The sequence below is a fragment of the Dama dama genome, chromosome 20, assembly GCF_033118175.1.
Source record: "Dama dama isolate Ldn47 chromosome 20, ASM3311817v1, whole genome shotgun sequence".
Classification (NCBI taxonomy): domain Eukaryota; kingdom Metazoa; phylum Chordata; class Mammalia; order Artiodactyla; family Cervidae; genus Dama; species Dama dama.
In genome coordinates, this window is record NC_083700.1 from 66,679,980 (window position 1) to 66,706,453 (window position 26,474).

Below are 26,474 nucleotides of genomic sequence, written 5' to 3' on the forward strand. Positions count from 1 at the left end.
CAGTATTTCACATGATGTACTCTGCATAGAGGTTAAATAAGCAAGGTGACAATATACAGCCTTGATGTACTCCTTTCCCAATTTGGAACCAGTCCATTTTTTCATGTCCAGTTCTAACTGTTGCTTCTTGACCTGCATACATATTTCTCAGGAGGCAGGTAAGGTGGTCTGGTATTCCCATTTTTTTAAGAATTTTCCACAGTTTGTTGTGATCCACACAGTCAAAGGCTTTAGTGTAGTCAATGAAACAGAAGATGTTTTTCTGGAATTCTCTTGCTTTTTCTATGATCCAAAAGATGTTGGCAATTTGATCTCTGGTTCCTCTGCCTTTTCTAAATCCAACTTTAACAACTGTGAGGTTCTCAGCTCACGTGTTGTTGAAGACTAGCTTGGAGAATTCTGAGCATTGCTTTGCTATCGTGTGAGATGAACCCAACTGTGTGGTAGTTTGAACATTCTTTGGATTACTATTTGTAAATAGCAGGATAATAATATTGCACAGAGTTCCTTTGAAGATTGTGTGAGAACCTGAAAAGGAGGCGTCAGGTATTACTTTGCTGCATATACCCACCTAGAAGAATGCCTGGTGGAAAGAAGTGCTCAGCAAGGACTAGCTAAGATGATGGTGATTTGAGAGCAATTGAATATAGCTGACAAAGGAAGAGATTTGATGTCAGAATACAGAGGACAGTTGTGCAGCACTTAACAAATTACTTAACCTCTTTGTACTTCTTTGGTTTAGTGTTCTCAATTCAAAGTGGAGAATATCTCAAGTTCACAAAATTATTAAATGGGATAATATGTCTATAAGCTTTGTAAAGCATAAAGAACTATACAAGTGTTTATCACTATTAGTTGCAACAAAAAGTGCTGAAGAGGGTCACAGGAAGGAGTCATGGCTTCTACGGAGAATCAGGCAGACCACCATGGAGGATATAGCTTTTGGACTGAGCTCTGAGGAAACGGTAGATTTTCTACATGTGAAGATAGCACAGAGATCCTTGCCAACTTGAACTAAGGCATGAAGGTGAGAAATGGAAGGGCCAATATAGAATACATTATTTTCCTTTTAACATCATTTTTTTCGAGTAGTTAGGCCATATAGGCTTTGAGAAATGAGTAAGAGAAGAAATCCTAAGTGCAATCTTTTAAATGACTTTCTGCATACTTAACATCACTTGTGGAAAAACAAGTCATGGGGGCAGGATGCATTGAAAAGAGAAAGCTCATGGGCATGATTACGTAGCCTATAGAGTTTGAGGCATTCTTCTGTCTTAAAAGTAAAAAAGAAAAAAGAAAGCTTCCTGCTAGCAGGAAAATGTCAAGGTAGCTTAGATGGTGAATATTATTCTGTTGCCATGATTCCCATGGTTTTGTCAGCGTAAGTGTTTTTAACACAGGCACACCACTCACTGAAGAGATGAATGACCTCATGTTAGGTAACTCCATTCCCAGCTTCTAAGTGGGGATAATAACAACAGGCTGAGAGTGGGTTATTTAGTGAAAAGGAGAGTTTTAATGATCATGCTGGTTTTGAGAAGCAAATAAGTAAATTGACCACAGACCCATGCACTAAAAATAAATAAATAAATTCTGGAGATGATGAGGGCAATTGGAGTTAGTTCATATTCGTGTGGTTCCCAGGGATATCAGACAAATCTGTCTCTTTGAAGTAGATATTCAAGGAAGAAACACAAGGGCTATTTGCCAAATAGCTCAGCACCTAAAACTTTGCCTCATTTTCATCCTCAGTGGATTTCTGATAAACAATATCACTTTCCACCTAATTTAAAATCAAGAGACTATATTACCATATTCCCCCAGTTCTTTAATTTGAGAAAGTCAGCATATTCACTCTGAAAGGCTGTTTTGAACACATCCTGTCTGAAAGCTTATACTGTTTCAAAACTACAGGGTTAAGAGGTTCAGGGCATCCAGAGATGAAATACAGTTATCAGTCATACTGTTTTTGAAATAGTGCTTAAGTAACTAACAAAACAGCAGTTTCTTTTGAAAAATGCAAGGAGACAAACAGGAGGTCAATTCATCACAACATAGCAAGAATGGTGGTCTTGTGGTTGTTATGCCTACCAGAACAATGCAGTAAAAAGTCAGGAGGTGGGCTTCACTTTTGCACTCAGTCCAGATATGGACCTCACCAAGATAATCGACTTATGTCAGCTTATACCAGTAAGTAAAAATCACAACTCTTACACTCATCATCTGGCTCAACAAAAACAGTCAAGATTAAGTCACATATGAACGACCTAGGCCGTTGACCCCTGAGCAAATGAAGTCGGGTCAGTATAAAGAATAAGGTTCCAAAGCATTAGATGCTCTGGAGTTTGGATTTTAAGACACAGTCCTGCTATTTTGAGCAGGTGTAACCTGGAGCAAGCTGTATAATCTGTTCTTGTTTTAATTTTCTTATCTACAATATAGGAGAATAATTTTACATAATTCATAACTATTCATGGGAAATTTTCAAATTCAATGATTCATTAAGAGAGTTACACTGTGTTATGGTTAATTTCAAAATGTCAACTTGCCTAGACCATGATATCCAAGTATTTGGTAAAACATTATCCTGGATGTTTCTGTGAGGTTGATTTTTGGATGCAAGTATCATTTAAACTGAGTAAAGCAGATTACTCTCCATAACATGATGGGCTTTATCCAAACAATTGAAATCCTAATTAAACAAAGACTGACCAACTGCCTCTGGACTCAAACTGCAACTCTTCCTTGAGTCTCAAGCGTAATGAACTCTTCCATCTCACCAGGCCTCCACAACTGCAGGAGCCAATTCCTTAAAAGAAACTGCTTTCTATATATACACACATCCTGTTGGCTCTCTTTCTCTAGAGAACCTTGACTAATACATACATCATGAAAAACACAAAATTAATTGGCAAATATGGTTCAAAGCAAGAAAGTACTATCTTGATACATCTCAAAAGAAAATTCATAGTCATAATGATATAAGCCCTAAAGTAATTTGATAAAATTCAACAGGTATAGATACAGTTTTAGAAAAAATAATTCTAAAAGCAATTGAGTTCTTCCTTAATATGTAAAGAGTCAGGTCAACATTATGTCGCGTGATCAAACATTAGAAGCATTCTTCTAAAAAATTCTCTTCAGAAACTGTTATTTGTAATTTTTGATAAGCTCTGATCAATGCAATAAACATTGGGGGAAAAAAGTGAGAAAAAGATCATTTAAAAACATTGAGATTGCAGACTGGAACAGGCCAAAGGAAACTTCTACACCTTAACTAGAGTTCTTCAGTATAGCAAACAAATGCAAGACAAATATGTAAAATTAATATCATTTCTGCATACAAAAATTAAATGGCTATAAATATGATTTTAAACATACTAAAGATAAGAAAAGTAAAATGGTTCAGCAAACATTTATTGGACTTCTATTAGATGCCATAAGAACTTTGATTAAAAGGTACATGCATGCTCTTTTTCAGAAAATTACTTAAAAATTACTTGTATAGATAATATATTCTTAATAGAGCAACTGTTATTAAAATGTCTGTTTTTATTAAGTTAACATATAATGCAATTCTAATCAACATTTCACTAGCATGGGTTGGTGAAGTTATTTGGAGCAAATATTCATTCTCTCTACTCTCACCTCCATAGGAGTACAATTTCCATTCCACTGATGTTGGCCTTGGCCATGTAACATGCTTTGGCTTCATGGTGGGTGAAGTGTACTTTCTTGCCTCTTCATTTTGGGCTTGGCTCTGTGACTTACTTTTGGTCAATGAGATGTCAGCATATATGAAGTCAGTAGAAACTGGCAATGTGCCTCCAAAGTTGGGCTTAATCTCTTGCGCTTTTGCCTTTCTCATGAGAATATACTCCAGTTGGCTCAGAGTTCATCACTGAAGAGTGATGCAGAAAGCAGACCTGAACCCAACTTGCAGACTTGAGAATAAGCCCAGTTGATCCCTCACTGACCCATAGAAGAGTGAGCAAGAATAAATGATTATTGTTTAAGCCACTGAGTTTGGGGGTGATTTGTTACAAGCACTGTTATGCATATAGTTGTGTGATACAACCAAGAGTTTCTATTTTGTTCAACAAAATGATGTAGAGGTGAATTTATATAGATGCATGCTCAGTTGCTTCAGTCATGTCCAACTCTTTGCAACCCTATGGATTGTAACCCCCAGGCTTCTCTGTCCATAGGATTTTCCCAGCAAGAATACTGGAGTGAGCTGCCATGCCCTCCTCCAGGGGATCTTTCCAACCCAGGGATTGAACCTACATATCCTACATCTCTGGCAATGCAGATGGGTACTTTACCTGTTGAGCCATTTGAGAAACCTATATATACATATATGTGTGGACTATTAATTAGCCATTAAAAAATAGACTATTACTTAGCCATACACACAATGGAGTATTATGTGTATGGCTATGGACACACAATGGACTATTAGCCATAAAAAATAATGAAATGCTGCTATTTGCAGCAACATGGATGGACCTAGAGAATACTAAGTGAAGTCAGTCAGATAAGGAAAGACAAATATTATATGATATCACTTATATGAGGAATCTAAAAATAGTACAAATGAATCTATATACAAAACAGAAAGAGACATACAGACATGGAAAACAAACATGGTAGCCAAAATGGAGGAGAGGTTATAACTAGGATTATGAGACTAACCGATTCAAACTACTATACATAAAACACAGAAATAACAAGGAATAACACAGCAAATAATATTCAATATTTTGTAATAATCTGTAATGGAAAATAGATATAACTGAATCACTTTGCTGTACGCCTGAAACAAACACAATATTGTAAATTGACTATTCTTCAATTAAAAAATGGGAAAAAATTATGGGCAAAACAGATACCTTTCAGAAAAGTGTTTAAAATTAGTATGATCCTTTTCATCTTCTTTCTTTTCTTTTTTTATTGTATCTATATGAGAAGATGGATATTAACTGAACCTAGTCTGGTGATCATTTCACAGTTCATGAAGATCAAATGATAAAAATAAATATATATGAAATAGGCTTCCCAAAACAAAGGGATAGAGAAGATTGTAGAATAGGATAATGATAAGTAGTTTAGTATTGTAAAAAGAAATGTGCAAACTTTCACATACAACACAATTACAATTTCATAAATATGTGTACATAAAGAGAAAGAATACATAGAAAATGATTGCATAACAGCATATTTAAATGAAAATACATTTGTCTCAACTGTTTTGGGGAGAAATAATAAGACCCAGAAAAATATAACATTTGTGCACAGTATTTCCATGTACTAAAACTATGGTCAAGATAACCTATATAGGATATTTTGAAATTATCAAAATGCTTCTGTGAGCATTTGTCTAACTCTGGCATATATAAGAAATGGGGAAGAGGCAATTTTTGAGGGAAAAAATAATCCCTCTCTTCATCCTCAAGTTTTACAAGCCCTTCCACAGCTGAAATGTGATTACTCTATATAAATGTTAGCTATTATTACAAGAAGTGGTATGTGTGGTGGTCAAGAGCAGGAACTCTGGAGCCGGGGTATAACTTTCAGCAATGCCACTTAAAGACAATGTAACCTCTGGCAAGTCTTTTTTAACCTTTCTTTGACCATTTCTTCATTGAAAAATGGGATGATAATAATACCTTCTTATAAGCGTTGTTATAAGGCTTAAATAAATTAGTACATGTAAAGCATTTAGAACAATGTCTGATACCTAATAAGCACCATGTGTGCTGGTTTATTATCACCTGTAACATCTCTATTATTACTGTTATGTTACCATTACCATCTTTTGGGGAATGCTGAAAATATTGTCCATGAGCTTTGGGAAAGGTAAGTGAATGGTAGTTAAGTGTTCTCAATCTAGCAAATATTATTAAACTTTATTAGAAAGAATTATTGGCAAAATATGATACCATATGGATCCACTGAAAAGCTGTTTACCTCGTACCTTTTCTTCCCAAGAATTCCACAGATAGTTTACATTGCCAAAAAGTGGTTTGCAGTATAATAAAAGAAACTGCTCAAGCATATGAGTATAGCTAGAAGGAATTTAAAAGCTCACACTGACCTCCACATGCATTCTTGGGGGAATTCTTGAAGAACTTGTATTTCATAAATTTTTGAGGAGAAGGCAGGAATTATTTCTATTAATATAATACTAATTTTTCTCTGAAAGTGTGTTGTGTTCAGTATGCAAAATTAAAACAATGACGTATTTGCAATGCATTTGTCTTATGCATCCCTTCTCTATGGAGCTAGACTAGTATATATTTTAAACTATTTTCAACTACTCTTTCTGTGGACTTCTTCCATCTCAGTTAATGACAATTCTGACCTTCCAGACACACTTGTTAAAAACCTAAATCCACTTTTAAAAATAATTCTCTTATCTTAATATGGTTTTAGATTTATAGAAAATGAGAGGGCAATGCAGAATTCCCATATGCCCCACATTCAGATTCCCCTATTATCAAAATGATATTTTGGCATGATACATTTGTTATAGCGAAAGAAACAATATTGGTAAATTACTATTAACTAAAGTCCATACTTGATTGATATTTCCTTAGCTTTGACTTAATGCACTTTTTCTGTTCCAAGATCCCATCCAGGATACATTACAGTTAGTAGACATATCTTCTTAGAACCCTCTTGGCTTTGGCAGTTTCTCAGATTTTCCTTCTGTTTTTTGCTTGTTTGTTTGTTTTCCCTAGTTTTTTCTCATTAGACAGGGGTTAGAGGTTTGGAGATAGAAGACCACTGAGGAAAAGTGCCATTTCATCATATCCTCCTAAGGGAACATGCTACCAACGTGATTTATCGCTATTGATATTGACCTTGATCACCTGGCTGAGGCAGTGTTTGTCAGGTTTCTCCACTATAAAATTACTTTTTTCTCTCTTTCCATGTTGGGCTCTTTGGAAGGGAGTCACTATAAGCTACCCACAAAGGAGTAAAAGAGTATTCACTTACACATACAAAGAGTAAAAAGTATTCACTTCTAAAAGTGCTCTAAGTAATATATTTATCTAGACATTTAAATCCTATTTTTTGATAGACACAGAGTGTTTCGTGGAAAGATACTGCTTCAAAAATGAACTGCTTAATTCTAGTAATTTGTTCTAGTAAGTATAACACATGCTTATTGTATACAAACTAGAAAACGCATTTAAGCAAAAGGTCACCTAAAATGTACCACTTCAGACAGTGCTGCAGTCCTCAGTTGCTCAGTCATGTCTGACTCTTTGTGACCCCATGAACTAAAGCCCGCCAGGTTCCTCTGTCCCTGGAATTTCCCAGGAAAGAATACTGGAGTGGACTGCCATTTCCTTCTCCAGGGGATCTTCCCCACCCAGTGATCGAACCATGTCTCTTGGGTCTCCTGCATTAGCAGGCAGATTCCATAGACCACTAAAGTTAATATTTTGAGGCACTATCTTCAAATCATCTTTCTATGTCTACATTTAGAGTTAAAATAATCCTCTACATATACTACTCTATCTGGCTTATTACCATTTCACATTAACAAAAATTAGTCTGTATTTTTTTAGACTGTTTTCTTCTCTACAATTCCAGAGCCTAGCATAGTGCCCAGCATGTAGTGACTTCAGCAAATGTGATCCAGTGAGCTTTCTGACTTGAACGGATGAAGTCTCCATGAAACAATTTAATAGAATTTGCTGACAAAAGCAATCTTCCTCTCTTCCTTTGCCCTCACAGGATAACCAAAGTCATAGGCATAGCATCACCAATTTGTGGCCTTGGACAATGAGTTAAATTAATGAAATAGTGTGTAGTTTGTAAGGACTAAAAGATAATGGTATGTGAAGTGTTTAAGCACACAGGCCCATGATTCCTTACCCCAAACCCAAAAGACTAGGTATATTTTGAAATTCAGAATTCTTCAGTTGAGGAGGATGATAGAGTAAATGTGTAATATATTATGAAACACCATGATTGGGCACAAGGAAACACATTGTAGTCAAACAGTCATATTTCCTATGTAAGTGAATAATCACAATAGACCAATTCCTTGTTTTATAATTTTTTAAAGTAGATTCTAAAAGTCCCTTGTGGCTGGACTCTAGAGGAGTCCCAGTTCCTTCAGCCTCAGTTTCTTACCATCTAGGGACCAACTTGTAAAATTAAAAGACCCACTAGCATTCAGGACTGGCATTTTGCATTTCCAGGAATAACTTTTTGTTATCTAAAGGCCAAAGATATAAATAAGCTTCCTTATCTGTTATCTGTGCCAGTTTTTATGATTTCCTTCCTAGCCCACCCTTTCACTTAGGGAAAGCTTGTTAAGGGCCCAGCTTTAGGTTGGAAGGGAGGAAGAGATTCTCACTGTCTGCCTTGCTGGACCCAGGCCCTGCCCTCCAACCTGTAGGGTGGATATAACCCATCCCCTCAGTCACTGATGCTGATAAACTCCCAGGAAACAATACCATCAGTTTTCCTGCTTATATCTCTCTTTCAATTAATTCTCAGTTTCTGCTGCCAGATGATTTCCCTTCTTTCTAGCAAAGCCAGCTGAGCATTAAATAACAGTTTCTATTTTATCCAACATGTCCTTGGGTTATAGCAGAGTTGTTAGGTTTTCTTAGTCTACCATATTGCCAGACCAGAACTCTTCATTTCATTTTTCTTTTAAAGAAACAACCTATTTATTAAATACTTAAAATATTCTATTAGCCAGATTTTTCATTAACCAGGTATACCACTTCCCAAGCCTTGTGGAATAATATTTGATATAGGCATTATATAGTTACTTTTGAAATAAAAATTCCTTGATGAATATTTTTCTTTTGTAAGTAAGTCTTTGTAAGCCTACTCTGGAAAATGAGAAATCACAATTTGGTGCCGTCTACTTAGTGACAAATTATCTTCCAGACACTGAATACAATTGTTTAGTTGAAATGACTCAAGTGCTACCTATTCCTAACAGCAACAGAATAAATTTGTTATGCTGAAATGTCAGTGCTGTCTAGGCAGTGTTGTTCCAAGATATTTATGATCATATCAAACCTATTTGGTTCTCTTCCTCGTGTGTGCATGCATGCTAAGTCATTCAGTTGTGTCTGACTCTTTGCAACCCTATGGACCATAGCCCACCAGGCTCCTCTGTCCATGGGATTCTCCAGGCAAGAAGACTGGAGTGGATTGCCATGCCCTCCTCCAGTTTCTTCCTTAGTAAACCCCAATCTTAATTTCTTCTTTAAATAGAGTTCATTGTTGATCCTTAGCGCATTGTCTGGAACTGAACAAGGACATACTCAATATTTGGTGACTAAACTTCCACTTGATGAATAGTTTTGTGCCGGTCACTCTGTTGGGCTATTAGCTGGAACTTGAGAAAAGATGAACAAAAACTCTTAGCATTGGAGCCCCAGTTCTATGATCTTTTTCAACTTTAAATTCAGGGTGGCCTTTGTGGCTACCCTGCTGTGTTTTTCTTTGCTTGTCACGAATGAGGCAATTTGATATTTGAATTCCTGATAAGCCTTTTTCAAGACTGTTAACATCACAATTGGCAGATGGCATCTTTCTATCTAAGGTAGGATAATGAATAAAATTCCCTTTTATCTTCCTGGGGAATCAATGACTACATTGAAAACTATGATAACACTGGATCTTTCCTCAATAACAGATGTGATTTGTAAAGTGAAAATCAATGTTTAGACTGATTATGTCTCTTAGCAATATGGAAGATTTCATCTGAATAATTACAATAAAAATATATGATTAATCAGTTGAGTAAGACTAGAAATTCAGTAAACAATGAGCCTTATTGGGCCATTTTTTGGCTTCACAATCTGGGGAAATCATGAGCTTCACACTTCTCCCTCAAAAGCACAAGCTCATTTCCTAAACACATGTCCCTGATCAGGGTGACATACAGTACGCATCTCTGTGGACATCTGAACCAACTGATGGACTGACAGATATTTCTTCTTATGCTCAGCCTCCCAGCAGGTTTGGAGTATGGGCTTGCAAGGATAGATCCTCACATCCTCCAGGCAACCCCTTGTTGAAAGATGAGTTTCACAATGTTTGGTTTCTATTGCTGTAAAACATCTATCACATATAATGTATGTACCAGCTAGACTCTTTCCGTTGTGGATGACCCAGACATAACCCAAACCTGCAGACAAAAGGCAGGAATTTACTGGCTTCACACTCAAACCACAGAGGAGGGCAGGCTGGCTTCAAGAACGGCTGGTCTCAGTACTAGAGTACTGTCCAGGCCCTTGCTTGAGCTCTGCTTCTCTCAATGTCTTGGTCTCATTCTCTCTAGGAAACACAGCCACTGACAGCCACAGAATCTTATCTCAACATCTCTTTCCCTAAAAGAAAAGAGCATCTTTCTCACAGCATTACACAGAAGAACAGTAAACTCTTGGAAGGGTTAAGAATGGTTCATCTGGGACCATGTGTCCACCCCTTGAACCATCACGTCATTGGTCCAACACTGGCCTGAATTTTCTGCTCACCACTTTAGTCAGAAGCGAAGGGATTGTTTTTGTAACGAAACAGTGGCAAGCATAAAAGGTACTACATACACTTAATCAGGTAATTATACATATTAATCATTTTATTATGCAATATAGTTATATAACTGAGCAACTTCACTTTCACTTTTCACTTTCAAGCATTGGAGAAGGAAATGGCAACCCACTCCAGTGTTCTTGCCTGGAGAATCCCAGGGACGGGGGAGCCTGGTGGGCTGCTGTCTATGGGGTCGCACAGAGTCAGACACGACTGAAGTGACTTAGCAGCAGCAGCATATAGTCTATGTATGCTTGTCTTTAAGAAAGTCTTGTGACTTTCTTAAAGACAAACATTGTCCTTATATATGTGAATATGTATGTATTTTCTGTATATCTGTATATACTAGTTCATGAATATAGATGAATGCATAAATTGTACACATGTATTACTGTTTTGCAAGTAAGAGTGTAGGTTTTCCTTTTCCAGGGATCCCATTTACATCCCCAGATCATAATTACCCAGTGAATGTATCCTCTATCTTCTATCCCCAACAGTAAAATGCATTCCAGGCCGATTGGCCTACTTATTGCCCCCGCTAAGTCACGGCAGTTGTGTCTGACCCTGTGTGACCCCCTAGACGGTGGCCCACCAGGCTCCCATCCCTGGGATCCTTCAGGCAACAACACTGGAGTGGGTTGCCATTTCTTTCTCCAGTGCATGAAAGTGAAAAGTGAAAGTGAAGTCGCTCAGTCGAGTCTGACTCTTCATGACCCCATGGACTGTAGCACACTAGGCTCCTCCGTCCATGGGATTTCCCAGGCAAGAGTACTGGAGTGGGGTGCCATTGCTTTCTCCGCTTATTACCCCTACATATGTCTGATTTCCTTCTTTTGGAAAGTCAGAGAATCATGCAGGCCTATAGTAGTATCTCAGGAGCCCCATGGGCATGGGGTGCCATGTTCAAGTCAGGGGTACACAGAATGAAGCATTATTAAAAGTGACCTTATATGTAGTTTTTGTGGCATCAGGACCAAGATATGAATACTCCAAGACTGCATAACCAACCAAACAATATGGGGAGCTGGAAGGTAAGAGCTAAGGGTAAGGGAACCAGAGGGAAGTAAGAAAGGAATGCACAGTGTGAGGTGGTGGGGATTCCTAGCGCAAACATGAGTTCACTGCGGCTTCTGTGTAGAGCCCTTGGCCTATTGGGAGTGGTAGGAGCTGAAGGAACATGGACAGTTCACCTTCAGACCTTCTGCTTTAGCTCTTTTCCCCAACTCTGCTTTCTCTTCTTTCTCTATCCCATCCAAATCCTTACACTATGCATGTGTCTCACCTCCCCAACAAAGCCTCCTAGAATTATAACCCACAGCAAGGTCTGTCCCTCTCCTTGGGCAGTGGTGTCCTTGAGATTGCCTTGAGATCAGCCACTGTTTGGGAGCTGCTATTTCACAACCAGACTAGGAAACATAGTCTTTTCTCCACTTAATAAATATATGTCCTCATACTTAGGAAAAAGATAAATTATCTTCCAAATGACAAATTCAATATGCACACACCAAAGAAGTCATCTTTGATGTATGTTAATTTAGTTGTTTCCTTTTCTTTAACAATCTAACAGTTGAAAGTTATTTTACTTTATGGCTATACAAATGGAATGTTCAGATTTTAATTAACAATTAAATTGATGAGTTTTAAGCTTCTGGAACATATATTTGCATATAATTGCTCTCAGTATACTTCTGTAAAATCCAAAGCTCATATTCCCAAAAACAGAAAGCCTATTCATGTCAACTTTAGTTACATGTGTACATTTATTTGAATGTGTCGAGTGTGTGCTTTTATTGCCAAGAAAGTCAGCTCTGTTTCTTAATTGTTGCTATAACCACAATTTGGGAAATTCTACTACAACATCAATATGGTATGCACATCTTTAATTAGGCTAGTATGGCCTGTCACAGCAACTGATCCTATGTATTCTTATTTAGTCTACTTGAGGTTTTAAAATGTCCTCATTTTTTAAAGAGACATATTTTGGCCTCATTAAATTGTTAAATCAATATACAGCCCTACGACTTGATTGCTATGTTCTAGAAATCCTGTTCCTCTTCACTTAGTGCATCTTTAGCACTATCTGAATAGGCATTCTGCCCCAAACACCTGAAATCCTCTGCAGTTCTAGTGTGTTAGGACTCTCTTATCAGATCTGAAGGAGATACCTGTCACCTTCCTCCCCATTACCAGGAAGATCTGGCTGTGGCATCCTATTGATCCCCAGAGCTTGACTCTCTTATCTGGTAGTTAATGCAAATACCTTGCAGGTTGCTTTCTCTGAGCAATGTCTTCACATCAGGTCACCAACCAAAAAGACAACAGATTCCATGGTCTGGAGATTACAAATAGAATCTAGCCTAGAGTTCATTCCCTCTCTTTCCTCCAGATCGGCCATGATCTCAACAGGGAGAAACAATGATTACCTGTAACCAAGCCCTGCAGTCCCTTAGTCTTTTATACCTTTTATTCTGCCACAAAATGAATCAGTAAAATCTGCATTAAGGAGAAAGGAGAATTCCCACGATACTGACAAGCATAGATATGTCTTTTTGAAACACATATGGGTGTTTTATGCTTTTTGCTATGTCCAAGGTCAAATGATTTCAGGAACTGCCATAAAGCTATAGGTGGAGTTTCTCAAATTCAGTCCTATTAAAATAGAAGGTTGCATTCTTCATCAATAGTGACATGAGAGGGCAAGTGTGAGCAGCTCGGGGGTCAGGGATTAAAGTAGGGGTGGGACACAGGGGAGCTATAGGACCTATTGTAAAATCTAAATCTTTCCTGGTCTCAGCTTCAGTATGGCACTACCTCTTGGTGGTTGTCAGCTTAAACAAGTATTGATGAGGAATTCTGGGTTCTCTGGTCAGCAGGGGCTTCCTGAATTTAATCACTCACCAGGTTAGTTGACACTCATTTTGTTACTCTGCTTCTCAAGATTTCTCATTCCCCAAATATAAGGACTTTAGCCTATATTAAGAAAGGGAAGGGGGACAGGGCAAAAGCTGGGAGCCAATATTTAGACTGTCATTATTATTGTGGGATGGTTATTTTAATTCTTTCAATTTATCTCCTCTAGACTGGCCCTCATAATTTTCACTACATATTCTTTTTTTTATGGATCTGGACCAGGAAAAGAAAATACTCCAACCATATGAAATGTGATGGTTGGATAACCACTGACTCAGTGGAGTTTGAGCAAAATCTGGGAGATAGTGAAGGACAGGGAAGGCTGGTATGCTGCAGTCCACGGGGTCACAAAGAGTCAGACACAACTTAGCAACTGAACAACAACATATGAAATATAAGCAAGTCCATCTATTTCTCTCTCTTGTGTTCTTTATACTTTTACTTCTTGTACTTCCTTGGGGAATAGATTGTTCGAAAACTAGGTGAATTGATCAAATGAAGCCAAGCTTCAACTGGGTATAATTTACTATATGAGAGTTCTTCATGACAGATTGTCATAGATTCATGAGACAGCTTATACTTCCACTTGTGCCAAGCCTAAAGGACCAGAACTCAGCTCACTTTTAAAGATAACAAAATAATCACAGCTTGCTCCCAAGCAACTCAGCTCTCTGGTGTCCACAAAATCTTCAACCTAATTCTGCCACTCCCATCCCGCATCTTTATTTAGACAGTAGTGGAGAGACATCCTTTCTTGTAAACATTTCTGCTCAAAAAATCTTAGTTTAGTGGCAGTAATGTCTGATTCAACTGAAACACTGGGCAATAAAACCATCATTGACAATGTCATGCTTGCAGCTGCTCTGAGCCTGGAAATCATTGCTGGCAAGTCAACATGTTCAAAAAATTCTTGGACATCTGGTGGTGTCTAGAAAGCATGTGCTTTCTTCTGAGAAACTTCTGAGAAAACCTCAAGGACCAAGATCTTGAAATAAATAGATCATCTTGACAACCACTTAACTCAGCTCAGCCATAGCCATTGACTCTTTTTCCAGATTAGAATAGAGTGAATAGGAACACAGGAGTGTGTGGTTACCTTTGAAACAAAATTCAAGGGCCACTATTATAGCTATTTGCCCTAGAACATAAAATCCAGCACTTATCATTTTTGCTGTATTACTTAAACTCCTGATGAATTTTCTTTCTGAGTCTAATAGTCTAATGCAACTATCTCTGGGAAGGACTGCACTTAAAGCCATTATTCGGTGAGGACCCATGCACAGAGCATTTGGGAGTAAGAGAATGAAGACTTGTGGTAGGAAGAGAAGAATTTTGAGAAAGATGAAATAACGAGGATGGAGGTAAAGAGCCACCAAATTTTGTCTTCCTCTCAATTTAGCCTTACAACTATCAGAGTTCGGAGGAAAATCTGTCATTCTTTTGGGGTGTTATACGTTGTTTTTCAGCTTCCGTGCAAAATTTTCTGCTTATTACTTGCATTAATGTTTCAGCATGGGACCTCCCTTTCTATCTTGCATAGGCTAGAGGAATAAGTAACCTGTATATCTGCTAGTTTTTGCTTAAAATGAAATGTGCCTCTTTCAAATATTTCTAGTTTATTTTATATAGGTTAATACACCATTGCTTTTCTTTCTTTCTTTTATTTCTTGCTGTTAAAGTAGATGAAATATTTTGTGTGATTCTTCATCAATTAATACCCTACTTGGGCTCAGAATGTACTTTTAACTTTTTTTTTTATAAAATAGATATACAGTGCATACAATACGAAGACATATTTTACAAATGTTCAGAATGTGAACCACATATAACTTCCAGCTGATTCAAGACATAGGATGTTGCTGATATCTCAGAAACTCACATGAATCACAAACCACAAGTTTCTCTCAGAGGTAACTGCTCTTCTCACTTATACAATAATTCCCTTGCTTTTTTTTCCTTTTCAGTTTTTACCTCCTATGCTAAGTCACTTCACTTCAGTAGTGTCCGACTCTGTGCGACCCCATCCCCGGGATTCTCCAGGCAAGAACACCTCCTATACCTTTCCCTAAACAATACCGCTTAGCTTTAAGTCTTCCTCTGATCTATAAATTGAATCGCACTGTTTATGTTCTTTTATTTTTGCATCTTTTGCTCAAAATTATGCTTTGCTAAGATCCATACATGTTGTCATGTGTGCCCATGCTAAGTCACTTCAGTTGTGTCCAACTCTTTGCGACCTTATGAACTGTAGCCTGCCAGGCTCCTCTGTCCATGGGATTCTCCAGGCAAGGATACTGGAGTGGATTCTCATGCCCTCCTCCAGGGAACCTTCCCGACCCAGGGATCGAACTTTCATCTCTTAGGTCTCCAGCGGTGGCAGGCGGGTTCTTAACCACTAGTGCCAGCTGGGAAGCCCACATGTTGTCACATATAGCTGCAATTTCCTCATTTCCATTGATTTAACCATTTAACCATTTTCCTACTAAGAGACATGTCCAGGTTCTAGAATAATACTGTTATACACGTCATCTATGCCTCCCACTACATGTGTTCATGCATGTCTCAACTGAATGCATGGATGATTAGAAATGCTGGGATGTAGAATATGCAGATCTTCTCCTTTACTAGAAAATGGGAAGCTGTTTTTCCCAAAGTAATTATTCTCTCTACTAGTATATGAGTTCCTATTGTTCCACATCATCATCACCAACACTTGGTATTGTCAGATTCTTGATTTTTTGGTCAATCTGGTTTTTAGTGAGCATTCACCTTCTTGTGCTTTTTTCTTCCTTCTCATTGTGGTTTTAAATTTGCAAAACTTTAATTTCTAGTGATACTAGGAACTCACTCCTTCATTTATTTACTGCCTTGAATACAGATTCCTTAAAATTTTAAATTTCATACTCTAAAATTTTGTATTTTGGTGTTGTGCATACTAGGCATTTCATGACATAACTGATAAGTACAAAGCAAGAAAAAGAAACTCATTCATTGACCATCAGTTTAGAACTGGGCATTTCATGTACTTTGTCTTATTTAATCCTCATAATAACTTGCTGTGGTCGTTTAGTCACTAAGTCGTGTCCAACTCTTGCAACCCCATGGACTGTAGCCTGCCAGGCTCTTCTGTCCATGCGACTTTCCAGGCAAGAATACTGGAGTGGGTTGCCATTTCCATAACTTGCTAGTTGATCTTGTTTTTCTAAGTGTGAGAACTAGTACTCAAATCATGCCTGTGTGCATCTGTAGTCTAAAAACTCTTTCCAGTAATCATGTTCCCTCTCAAGAAATTACCTTCACAGGATCAAAATAATGATCAATATCTTGTAGCAAAGTCATTGTATTACAAATCACACCAAAAGAATTTCAAAAGTGGCTAGTTAATGTGAGTAATTAAATAATTGCAGCCCTAGGTCAGTTTTCCTCTTAACACTCCAAAATCCAATCCATTATTATATAAACAAATGAAAGGTTCTTTGATATTTGGTGAGATTTCTCTCATGAGAGTAATTTGTGAGACAATTCAGTCACATGCTTCATTTTCTACCCATGAGAGGCACTTGTGAAATGATTAACACAATCCAGTAGAGTTATAGAATATTAAATGACAGTCTGAAATAAAGAAACAAAAGACAAAAGTGAAACAAACTATTCTCTAAGAGATACATTTTTATATAAGTAATCAATTTATTAGGACATTCAACAAATTCAAGCAATAGACACTTTAAAAAAAATTAATTCAAAGCCAATTAAAGGATAAACATCAAGCAAGGCTCCTAAGAATTTATGTGCTATTAATGGTGCCTTTTTCTTTTTAACTATAAAGTCTAATAAAAGCCTATAAATCATGCAGATATAGAAACAATTTTCAAAGAATCAAATTAACCAGAAGCAATGACTCAGGCATGATATTGCCTACAAAAGGGGATGGACAAAGCCAGTTTTCAACATCCCTCACTGACGTTATGAATAATTCTTGGGATGGGAGTTGCATTCTGTGGGTAATTCTCTTCTCTAGTATTTTTGCAAAAATGACCTTTCAGTGGGATCTGATCCAAAATTCTTTCCAGTGATGTAGACACACTCGTGATTTGTACCTTTGTCACCAACAAATTCCAAAGGCTTGGACTTGGCAGCGATGACTGTTAATCTCACACATCCCACTCCATGGAAACAAATAGTGAAAACAATTATATTAATCAGTTCTATACACTGCATACATTTTGTGAGGTTTTTTATTTTTACTTCACTCCATGACACAAATCTTCGCTTGCAAAAATGCTAGCACAGTGTGCACTTTCTACTTGTCAATATACCTCCATCCTCTTCTGTACCACCAATGGGCTACAAAGATTTAGAGGTTCAGTGATTATAGGATTTGAATGATTTTAACCCCTTTAAATTTGGAAACTCTTTAAATCCCATTATCTCTGCAGCCACTGAGAATTTTTAAATCAGCTTGGCCTTTTCTAGCTCCAGGTCTAAGGATTACAGAGTTTTAAAGAGTATAAATGCCTCTTTGCAGTTCTACAAAGAGCTGTCCCCAACCAGCTGACCTCCAGGAAATAAAGCCAGCCATTTCTCCAGCTGGTGACTGCTGATCAGAGTTTCTAAATGGAAAGATATGTATGTTATGCCACAAACCACCAGGAAAACAAGTAATTGCTTCCTCAACTCCACATGAAGCCAGTGAATCAGAAGATCTGATGCAGGAGGGGGCAGCAGACTTTAGACATGTGTCAGAAAGTGTCTAAGAATGAAAAAACAGGAAATGTCAGGGACCCAAAGAAGCTCACTGGCCATAGAGGAAGTTCAGTAATGGGAAGCCACCTTGCGCCCAAAGAAAAGTTGTTACCACGGACACCCTCAAACCCTAAGTGACCCTCTGAGGTCTTACCTCTTGCGTCCTCACATTTATGTATCCATAGTGAGTTCGAAGGGGCCGCCTGTATGTATAGGAGAATGGTATCCATTTCGCACCAGGTTGTCCAAAGCAGTTTAGTAGCAATGGGAAATTCACTTCATTTACAAGGCGCACCACCAGCAGGAACAGGAATGCTGCTATGAAGCTCACTGCAATCACAGACTTTCTCTACAAAACATTAAAAAGAAAAAGAAGAATGAATGACTTTCAATCAAAAATAAGTCTCAGAAAAAGAATGTTTCACTTGGAGACAGAAAACAATTATTTGGTGCCCAGATTGCCCTAATGCCCTGAGCCTCTGAAAACAAACTGAGAATGGATTATATTTCCATCCCATTCCTATCTCGCCTTATCTTCCTATCATCCTCAGTGACTCCTATGCAGCTTTGAAAACCCGAGTCAGACTTTCCCATCTATAGGAAGCCTTTCCTATCTGTTCATTTTCCTCCCCAGTATCGTCCCCTCACCCCCAACCTATCTACTCTAATAGAGGTAAGGAGTCCCACCACTCCAGTACTTTGAAGGCCCTTCTCCTGTTGTGCATTTTTCATGGCAAAATTCCTTACATGACTTTTCTTTCATGTAATTTTGAGTTTCTGGAGAACTGAGCTGCACTATGCCATATTGCCCTGTATCCTAGGTCTTTAACAGAGTACATACTGTAAGCACCCACAAACATGTGTGTGAATGAATAAATGGATTTTGCACATTCTGGTAGACCCAGTCTCATTATAAAGCATTATTCTGTATCTTTATCTAGCACCCTTTATAGGCAAGAAACTTTGTGCTATAGGATATGCAAAAGTAAGATTCAAAAAAGCTAACACAAAAAAGCTAACAGGGAAAACACATCAAGCAGCATAAGAACAGCCCCTAAATGGGTTTGTCATCAAACCAGAGTAGAAGCAACTGCATCAGATGGCCATGGGGAAAGGAGAGCTGTATTTGTGCTTGAACTTGATAAAATGCATGCATTTTTCACTAGACATGTGTGAGCAGAGCTTTCTAGGAAGAGGGAACAGAGTAAGGAGGCAAGAAAACATGAGGTTATTCATAGCCACATAGCATTTTGTTTTACTGTGACACAGAGAAGAAGAAAAAGCTGAAAATAAAGATGATAACTTTATAGACTGTCTCAGATACCAAGCTGAGAAGTCTCTACTGAGTTTGTTGGATGACGGAAAACTGAAGGAGATTTTTTGTTTAATTATTTAATTTTTGAAATGTGACTGTTATGTTATAATCAGTCGCCAGTGTTTGAGGCACTTTGGAGCAGAGTGAAACCAAACATAGGCAGCAACTCGTTAGGGAGATATTCCAATTGTCTAGGACAGAAGAAATGAGGGATGGAAGTGAGAACAGTGGCAGGGGGGAGTAAAAAGGTGAGAAAAGACATGAGCAACTCAATTTAGGTGGAAGACAGAAACCTTGGCTTCTGACTGAACAGAAGTGCCTGACAGAAAATCCAGAGATGCCTGAGATGTTGAGATCAGGTAGCTGCAATAACACTAATCGTATCAGGAGAAGCCTGGGTGGTCAGGGCAGGAAATGATTTAAGAGAGTAAGTGGACAAAGAGCTTGACTTTCTAAGGCCTAGTTCTCAAGGACAAATGGGTCATCAAGGGGTTGGACAGAAAATCAAGTCTAGAGTAAGAAGAAAGAAGAGCGCTGAGGACAGATGTTAGGAACAACACTGCCTTCTCTCCAGGGTGAAGACACAATGAAATATTCCTTCCTGAAGAAAGGGCTTTGCCCTTGACTCTTCTTCAAACTTAAGGGAAACCAAATAACTTTCTGGGAAAGACTGAATGCTTGTTGGTGGTGCTGTTGTGTTTTTAGCTTGCCACTTTCTGGTAGAGTCAGCTACCTCTTACTCCTCACAGAATGTCCCGAAGAAGAAAAGAAGCCCAAAGCTGGCCCCTGAATCCTCCCTGGGCCCATGGTCACAGTCTCTGAAAGGGCAACAGAATAAGGCCTCAAAGTCAGACACCCAAAGGAAGACTTCTCTCTTGCCCAGCTCCCAGAATTTGTAAAAGCCCCATCCATCCCTCTGTCTAGCCAGCCTAATTTTGCAATCACCTGAAAGTCCCTTGAGTTCTGCTTCCTCAAAACCCCTTATCTCACCACTTACTACCACAGCCTTACCTCATTTAACCTTCTAATCATGAAAAACTGTTTTAATTTGTTCCTCTGTGGGATCATTATGTCCACAACATTGCAATGTGTCAAGGTAACAGCTTAAATGAGGTGATGGATCTTACAAGTTTAAAGGGACATAGACCAGAACAGATGGCTAAATAAAAGCAAAGGGGCCAGTCACCCATTAAGTAAACAGGTAAGAACCTTTTTTTTTATCACCATCCGGTAGTTTGTTGCAAACCAGTAGCTTGTTTTGAAGGAAACCAGGTGGGATTTGTGCCTTTGTCTCTTCCACAGCCCAGCGTGGCTCTCTGCTTCTCTGAGCTGCCGCATTGCACTGCATGGCTGGGATTGGAGGACAAAAGCGTGGAGGGCCTGTCTGAATTCACTGATCTCACAAAACAACACATACATAATGCACCCATGAGAGGAAAATAAATCAGCCATTTTGAGAGAAACTTCCAAATGGAATGAAATCATAGTTGTAAAAGCCTGCTACCTAGCAATCCATGTCTGTCTCCCATGCTCTATCAAAGGGAACCAAGTAATGAGCACAGAGAGGATGAAGGGGGCAAATGAGGAGTGAAAGCAGACACTCACTCCTCTGCACTGGACCTACATCACAGTCTACAGTGGGCAGACAGGCTTCCTTCAGGGCTCCGGCTTCCAGTCTCGATTCTGTTGCATTGTCTGACCCTCATTCTTTGCCTTCCTTCATATTTCCATATTCTTGTTTAACATAAGCTCATTCCCATAGTGCTAATATGAAACACCCTGATGGTTCACTAGAAAAGGTCTACAAGCATATTCTGGACTCAAGGACAACAGGACTTAATGTGGAGTGCATTCTTCTAGTAGTCCCTTCTGCCAGATCATGACCTTGAGTTTCAACAGCTAAAACAAAACCACAATGAGGCTACTCAAAGTTTCCACACACCAGAATGCACTGAGGATATGTATGTGTGTCTCTATAGGGACATAGGAGTTGGGGAAGTTACAAAATACCAACAGGATATGTTGTTCTCATTTAGTTGCTAAGTTGTGTCCAACTCTTTGCGACCCCATGGACTGTAGCCTCCTCTCTCTTCTGTCCATGGGATTTCCCAGGCAAAATACTGGAGTGGGTTGCCATTTCCTTCTCCAGGGGATCTTCGTGGACCAGGGATTGAACCTATGTCTCCTGCATTGACAGGCATTGTCAGGAAGATTCTTTACTCCTGAGCCACCAGAGATGTGCATCCACGATATATGTGAATATATTTACTCCAAGTCACAACTGCATATTGAGTCCACACTCTGTTTAGACTTGGCGAGGTGCTGAAAAACAGAAATAAAACTACAGAAGATGGACAGGCCACGCTTGCAAAGAGTCACAACTTAGTGCACCTGGCAAGTGAACAGAAAATTCAAATATCATATATTAAATGGGGTATGCACAGGGTGGCGTGGTACCCCAGAGGAAGAGGCGGGGAGCCATGCATAAAACAACTTAAAGAATGCTTGTCTGAAGAGGTGACGTTCAAATGGAGTCCTGACGAATGAGGAGAAGTTAGACAAGTGGAGATGAGAAGGGCATTCCAGGCAGAAGGAACAGTTTAGACAAGGCACAGAAGTTTTTTAAAGGCCTGAATTTGGTCAGAAACATGCAAGTTATTTGATAAGAAGAATGCATTTGATATGTAGTAGGAGATATGCTGGGAAGTGGACAAGGTTCAAATCATAACAAAAAATAATAAACCAAATGCATTAAGTCAGGTGCATTTACTTGTCCCACTTCCTGTACATTAGGATAAAGAAAAGATAAATGCATAAAGTGTTGTTTTATAACTCTAAAGTATTCTTCACTTTCCAATCAAGCGAAAATGTATCCATCACTTTATCTTATTACAAATTGCCAGTTAACATACCACAACTTGTTTCCAGTTGTTTGATTTTAGTTTATCCTATCAGTTGCTTCTTCTTTTAACTGTTTTGAGTCCATCAACAGTCAGCAAATGACTCTACTTGTTTACACGTGTGTTTTACATCTAATGATTTGTTTATGAAATTGATCACTGCTGCCTTTATTGAAGTAATCAGAGCATTCCCCAGATTCAACAACCAACAATTAGGTAAGAGAAGGCAACAGTAAGTACTTGTCAAGTTAATAATGCATAAGATTCAGTTCAACAAACTTTTCACACTGTAGAAAACAGATATAAATTTAATAAGTCATTCCCTCAAGCTCACACAGTGAACACTAAATGATATAATAGGTGGAAAAAGCAAAGCACAGGTCAGGGAACCTAGTGAACACCCAAAAATGGAAGATGTCACTATAATATGAGCACTAACTGTGAAATCCTTGGAGGACATGAGCCAGTGATGAGCACAGGCTAGCCCATGGGAACACATGATAAGAACCAAAAGATACCTTTTTCTCAAATATCCCAAGCAGCTGCAGACACATGAACATTCAGCACAACTCATCCACGCAATTTCTGAGAGAATGTCACCATGCCCAAATAGATCTGATGAATTGCTTTACGGAAAACTTTCTCCTTCTTTTGCGCAAGTCTGAAGGCGCCTTTAACAGCTGAGACATTTAGAATTTAATCCCCTCTGTGCTGCAAAAATATGCATCAAAAATGTGGCATTCCAGTTGCTTGCTCTTTAGAGTAGGAATATCATTTATCAGACTTTATAGCAGAAATACCCATTTCAAAGTAAAACCCACAGAGAATTCATGATTTAGGAAGAAAACAATTGCAGAGATCTGGACCTAGCAATTTTGCAACCCATATTAGCATTTTTATGTTTTTATTCTTTTTATCATAGAATTTATCCACAGAATATGTTCTTTAACTTTTAGGTTAGTTGGTTGTGAGATTTTTTTTGGTTTATTTTCTGTAAATGATAGACAACAGTATAAAGTTATATTTTTCTATTTAAATTGTATTATTTAATGACTGAATTAGTTACTTATGTGGTAAAATGGCACACTTTTGTCCATATGCTATCACTTACTCAATAATAAATATGAAACACAGTGTCAATTGTATTATTTATACCATTACTCAGTAACCTCACACAGTGATGGGAACCTACTCATTGCTTATTTGTGACTTATCAAATACAATTTCTTTTCCTGTACAAAAAGCTACATATTCAGTGTAATTCTACCTTATGCCATTGTCCAAGCTCCAAATCTGGTCTCCCTGAATGCAACAAAGCTTCATCCCTTTTGTATAAGGATGAATTAGCAAAGCTTAGGGTATATAAATAAAACCTTCATTTGTTTCATTTTATTTATTGAATCAACAAACTGGATCCTGACTGTTAAACTATGGTGAACTCTGGGGGAAATCTCACTCATATGTTGGGGGGGACAAGAAAAAGAGGGTAAAAAGAAAAAGTGGACAACCCTAGACTGGTGGAGTCCACACAGGAGCTTATCAAGGGCAGCCTTAGGCAGCTAGCTGGTAATAGAATCACTGAGGCCATCAAGAAGAGAGTAGTGAATGTCAAACAAGGTCACCAGGGGAGAATAAGCAGCACATCAGAAACCAGGAGGCTAATGCAGAAAATGTGATAGGAAAAAGCAATACATTTTGAGAGAAAGCTTTGAAGAGGGCAGAAGAGTGAAAAAAAAGTAGGAAGGGATTTGGTTAGAGGAAGTTATACATCATGCCAACGAGTCTGCACTTGCACTATAGACTCTGAAGAAGGGGTCTAAGTGTGAGACAGAGAGGCCAGACTTGATCATGGAAAGCTCACTCTGGAGGTGGTGTAATAAGTGAATGGACAGGCTAGAAAGACCCTTCAGGAAAGACAACAATGAATGAAAAAAGGCAACAATGGACTACTTCTTCTATCTAGATAGACACTAATAGTGTCTATCACTAATAGACACTAAAAATTCTCAATATGAAAACTGCAATTCTTACTTTTAGTGACTGGCTTTTCTTTTCCTAGAAGAATCAATGGGAATAAAGTCCAGATATAGCAGACATGGGTGAATAACCATCATAAACTTAACAGAAGATAACATTTAATGAGTGTTATTAGTTGGAGAAATAGTTCTGTAATCCCTACCTTCTAGATTAAGAAATAGAGATATAGAGAGGTTGAGTAATGTATCCAAGGTCACAGAGCAAGAAAATAGTAAAGACAGCTACGGAACTCAGATATTCTGACTCTAGAGTCTGTCTTTTAGTGTATGAATTAACTAAGTTGTTCATTGTTACTCATACCAAGAGGAATACTCTTATAGGATTGGTTCAGAAATTTTAAAAACTGGTACTAGCCATAAGCAGATTTTATAATACATTTTGTCAATAAGCAAAATACCTAATTCATATGGAAAATTAAGAGGCTGATCTGAAGCATGGCAATTATATTTATTTCAAAATCAGTAATTTGTAGACAAATTTAATTCTGGCTCTATTCCCAGTATTAAAAATACAACTACAGGGTACCATTCATTAGCTCTAAGGGAAAATAAAGCAATTATTCTTCCACTTGTGCTAGAGAATATTAGGTACCCTTAGTCAATCAATAATGTGGAGTCTTAATTCAAGAAATCTACAGGAACCAACATGACTGAATGGATATGTCCGCCCTTCCCAGCTCCACAATTCCATAATCTTTGTATTCAATGAAGATGAAGCCAAACAGCAAAATATTGATGGTTTCTTTAAATAAATGTACACATAAATATATAAATTAATAAAGTCAAATCATTAAAGTGAGTTTTTTTAAGTTGTAGAATATCTTCAATATGGTGAGCTACTTTAAGAATGTGGAGCTACATCAACATGTCACTTTCAGACATGGGTACAGTCCAATAAGAAATACAAATCCAATCAACAAAAACCAAAGCAGTAGAGTTCTCATGGGCATCCCCACTGTCATAAACTATTTTATGCAAAATGCTAGGAAAATCACTGGTGGCCAAAATTCTATTTCTGCTTTATTGACTATGCCAAAGCCTTTGACTGTGTGGATCACAATAAACTGTGGAAAATTCTGAAAGAGATAGGAATACCAGACCCCCTGACCTATCTCTTGAGAAACCTGTATGTAGGTCAGGAAGCAACAATTAGAACTAGGCATGGAACAACAGACTGGTTCCGAAAAGGAGTACATCAAGGCTGTATATTGTCACCCTGCTTATCTAACTTATATGCAGAGTACATCATGAGAAACACTGGGCTGGACGAAGCACAAACTATAATCAAGATTGTTGGGAGAAATATCAATAACCTCAGATATGCAGATGACACCACCCTTATGGCAGTGAGTGAAAAAGAACTAAAGTGCCTCTTGATGAAAGTGAAAGAGGAGAGTGAAAATGTTGGCTGAAAGCTCAACATTCAGAAAACTAAGATCATGGAATCCGGTCCCATCACTTCATGGGAAATAGATAGGGCAACAGTGGAAACAGTGGCTGACTTTATTTCTGGGAGCTCCAAAATCACTGCAGATGGTGATTACAGCCATGAAATTAAAAGACGCTTACTCCTTGAAAGGAAAGTTATGACCAACCTAGACAGCATATTAAAAAGCAGAGACATTACTTTTCCAACAAAGGCCTGTCTAGTCAAGGCTATGGTTTTTCCAGTAGTCATGCATGGATGTGAGAGGTGGACTATAAAGAAAGCTGAACGTGGAAGAATTGATGCTTTTGAACTGTGGTGTTGGAGAAGACTCTTGAGAGTCCCTTGGACTACAAGGATTTCCAACCAGTCAATCCTAAAGGAAATCCTGGGTATTCATTGGAAGGACTAATGTTGAAGCTGAAACTCCAATATTTTGGCCACCTATGTGAAAAGCTGACTCATTTGAAAAGATCCTGATGCTGGGAAAGATTGAGGGCAGGAAGAGAAGGGGATGACAGAGGATGAGGTGGTTAGATGGCATCACTGACTCAATGGACATAAGT

The 26,474-nt window shown here is 38.2% G+C and overlaps 1 protein-coding gene across 2 annotated transcripts in view; it reads right to left on the bottom strand.

Annotated features, from left to right (window-relative positions):
• ST6GALNAC3 (ST6 N-acetylgalactosaminide alpha-2,6-sialyltransferase 3) overlaps positions 1-26,474 on the bottom strand; it is a 597,383-nt gene that overhangs the window by 325,901 nt on the left and 245,008 nt on the right. For both annotated transcript variants that reach the window (XM_061119995.1, XM_061119996.1), the window contains exon 2: positions 18,386-18,580. In XM_061119995.1, the coding sequence (XP_060975978.1) occupies positions 18,386-18,580 (195 nt within the window). The remainder of the gene's footprint in view (positions 1-18,385; positions 18,581-26,474) is intronic.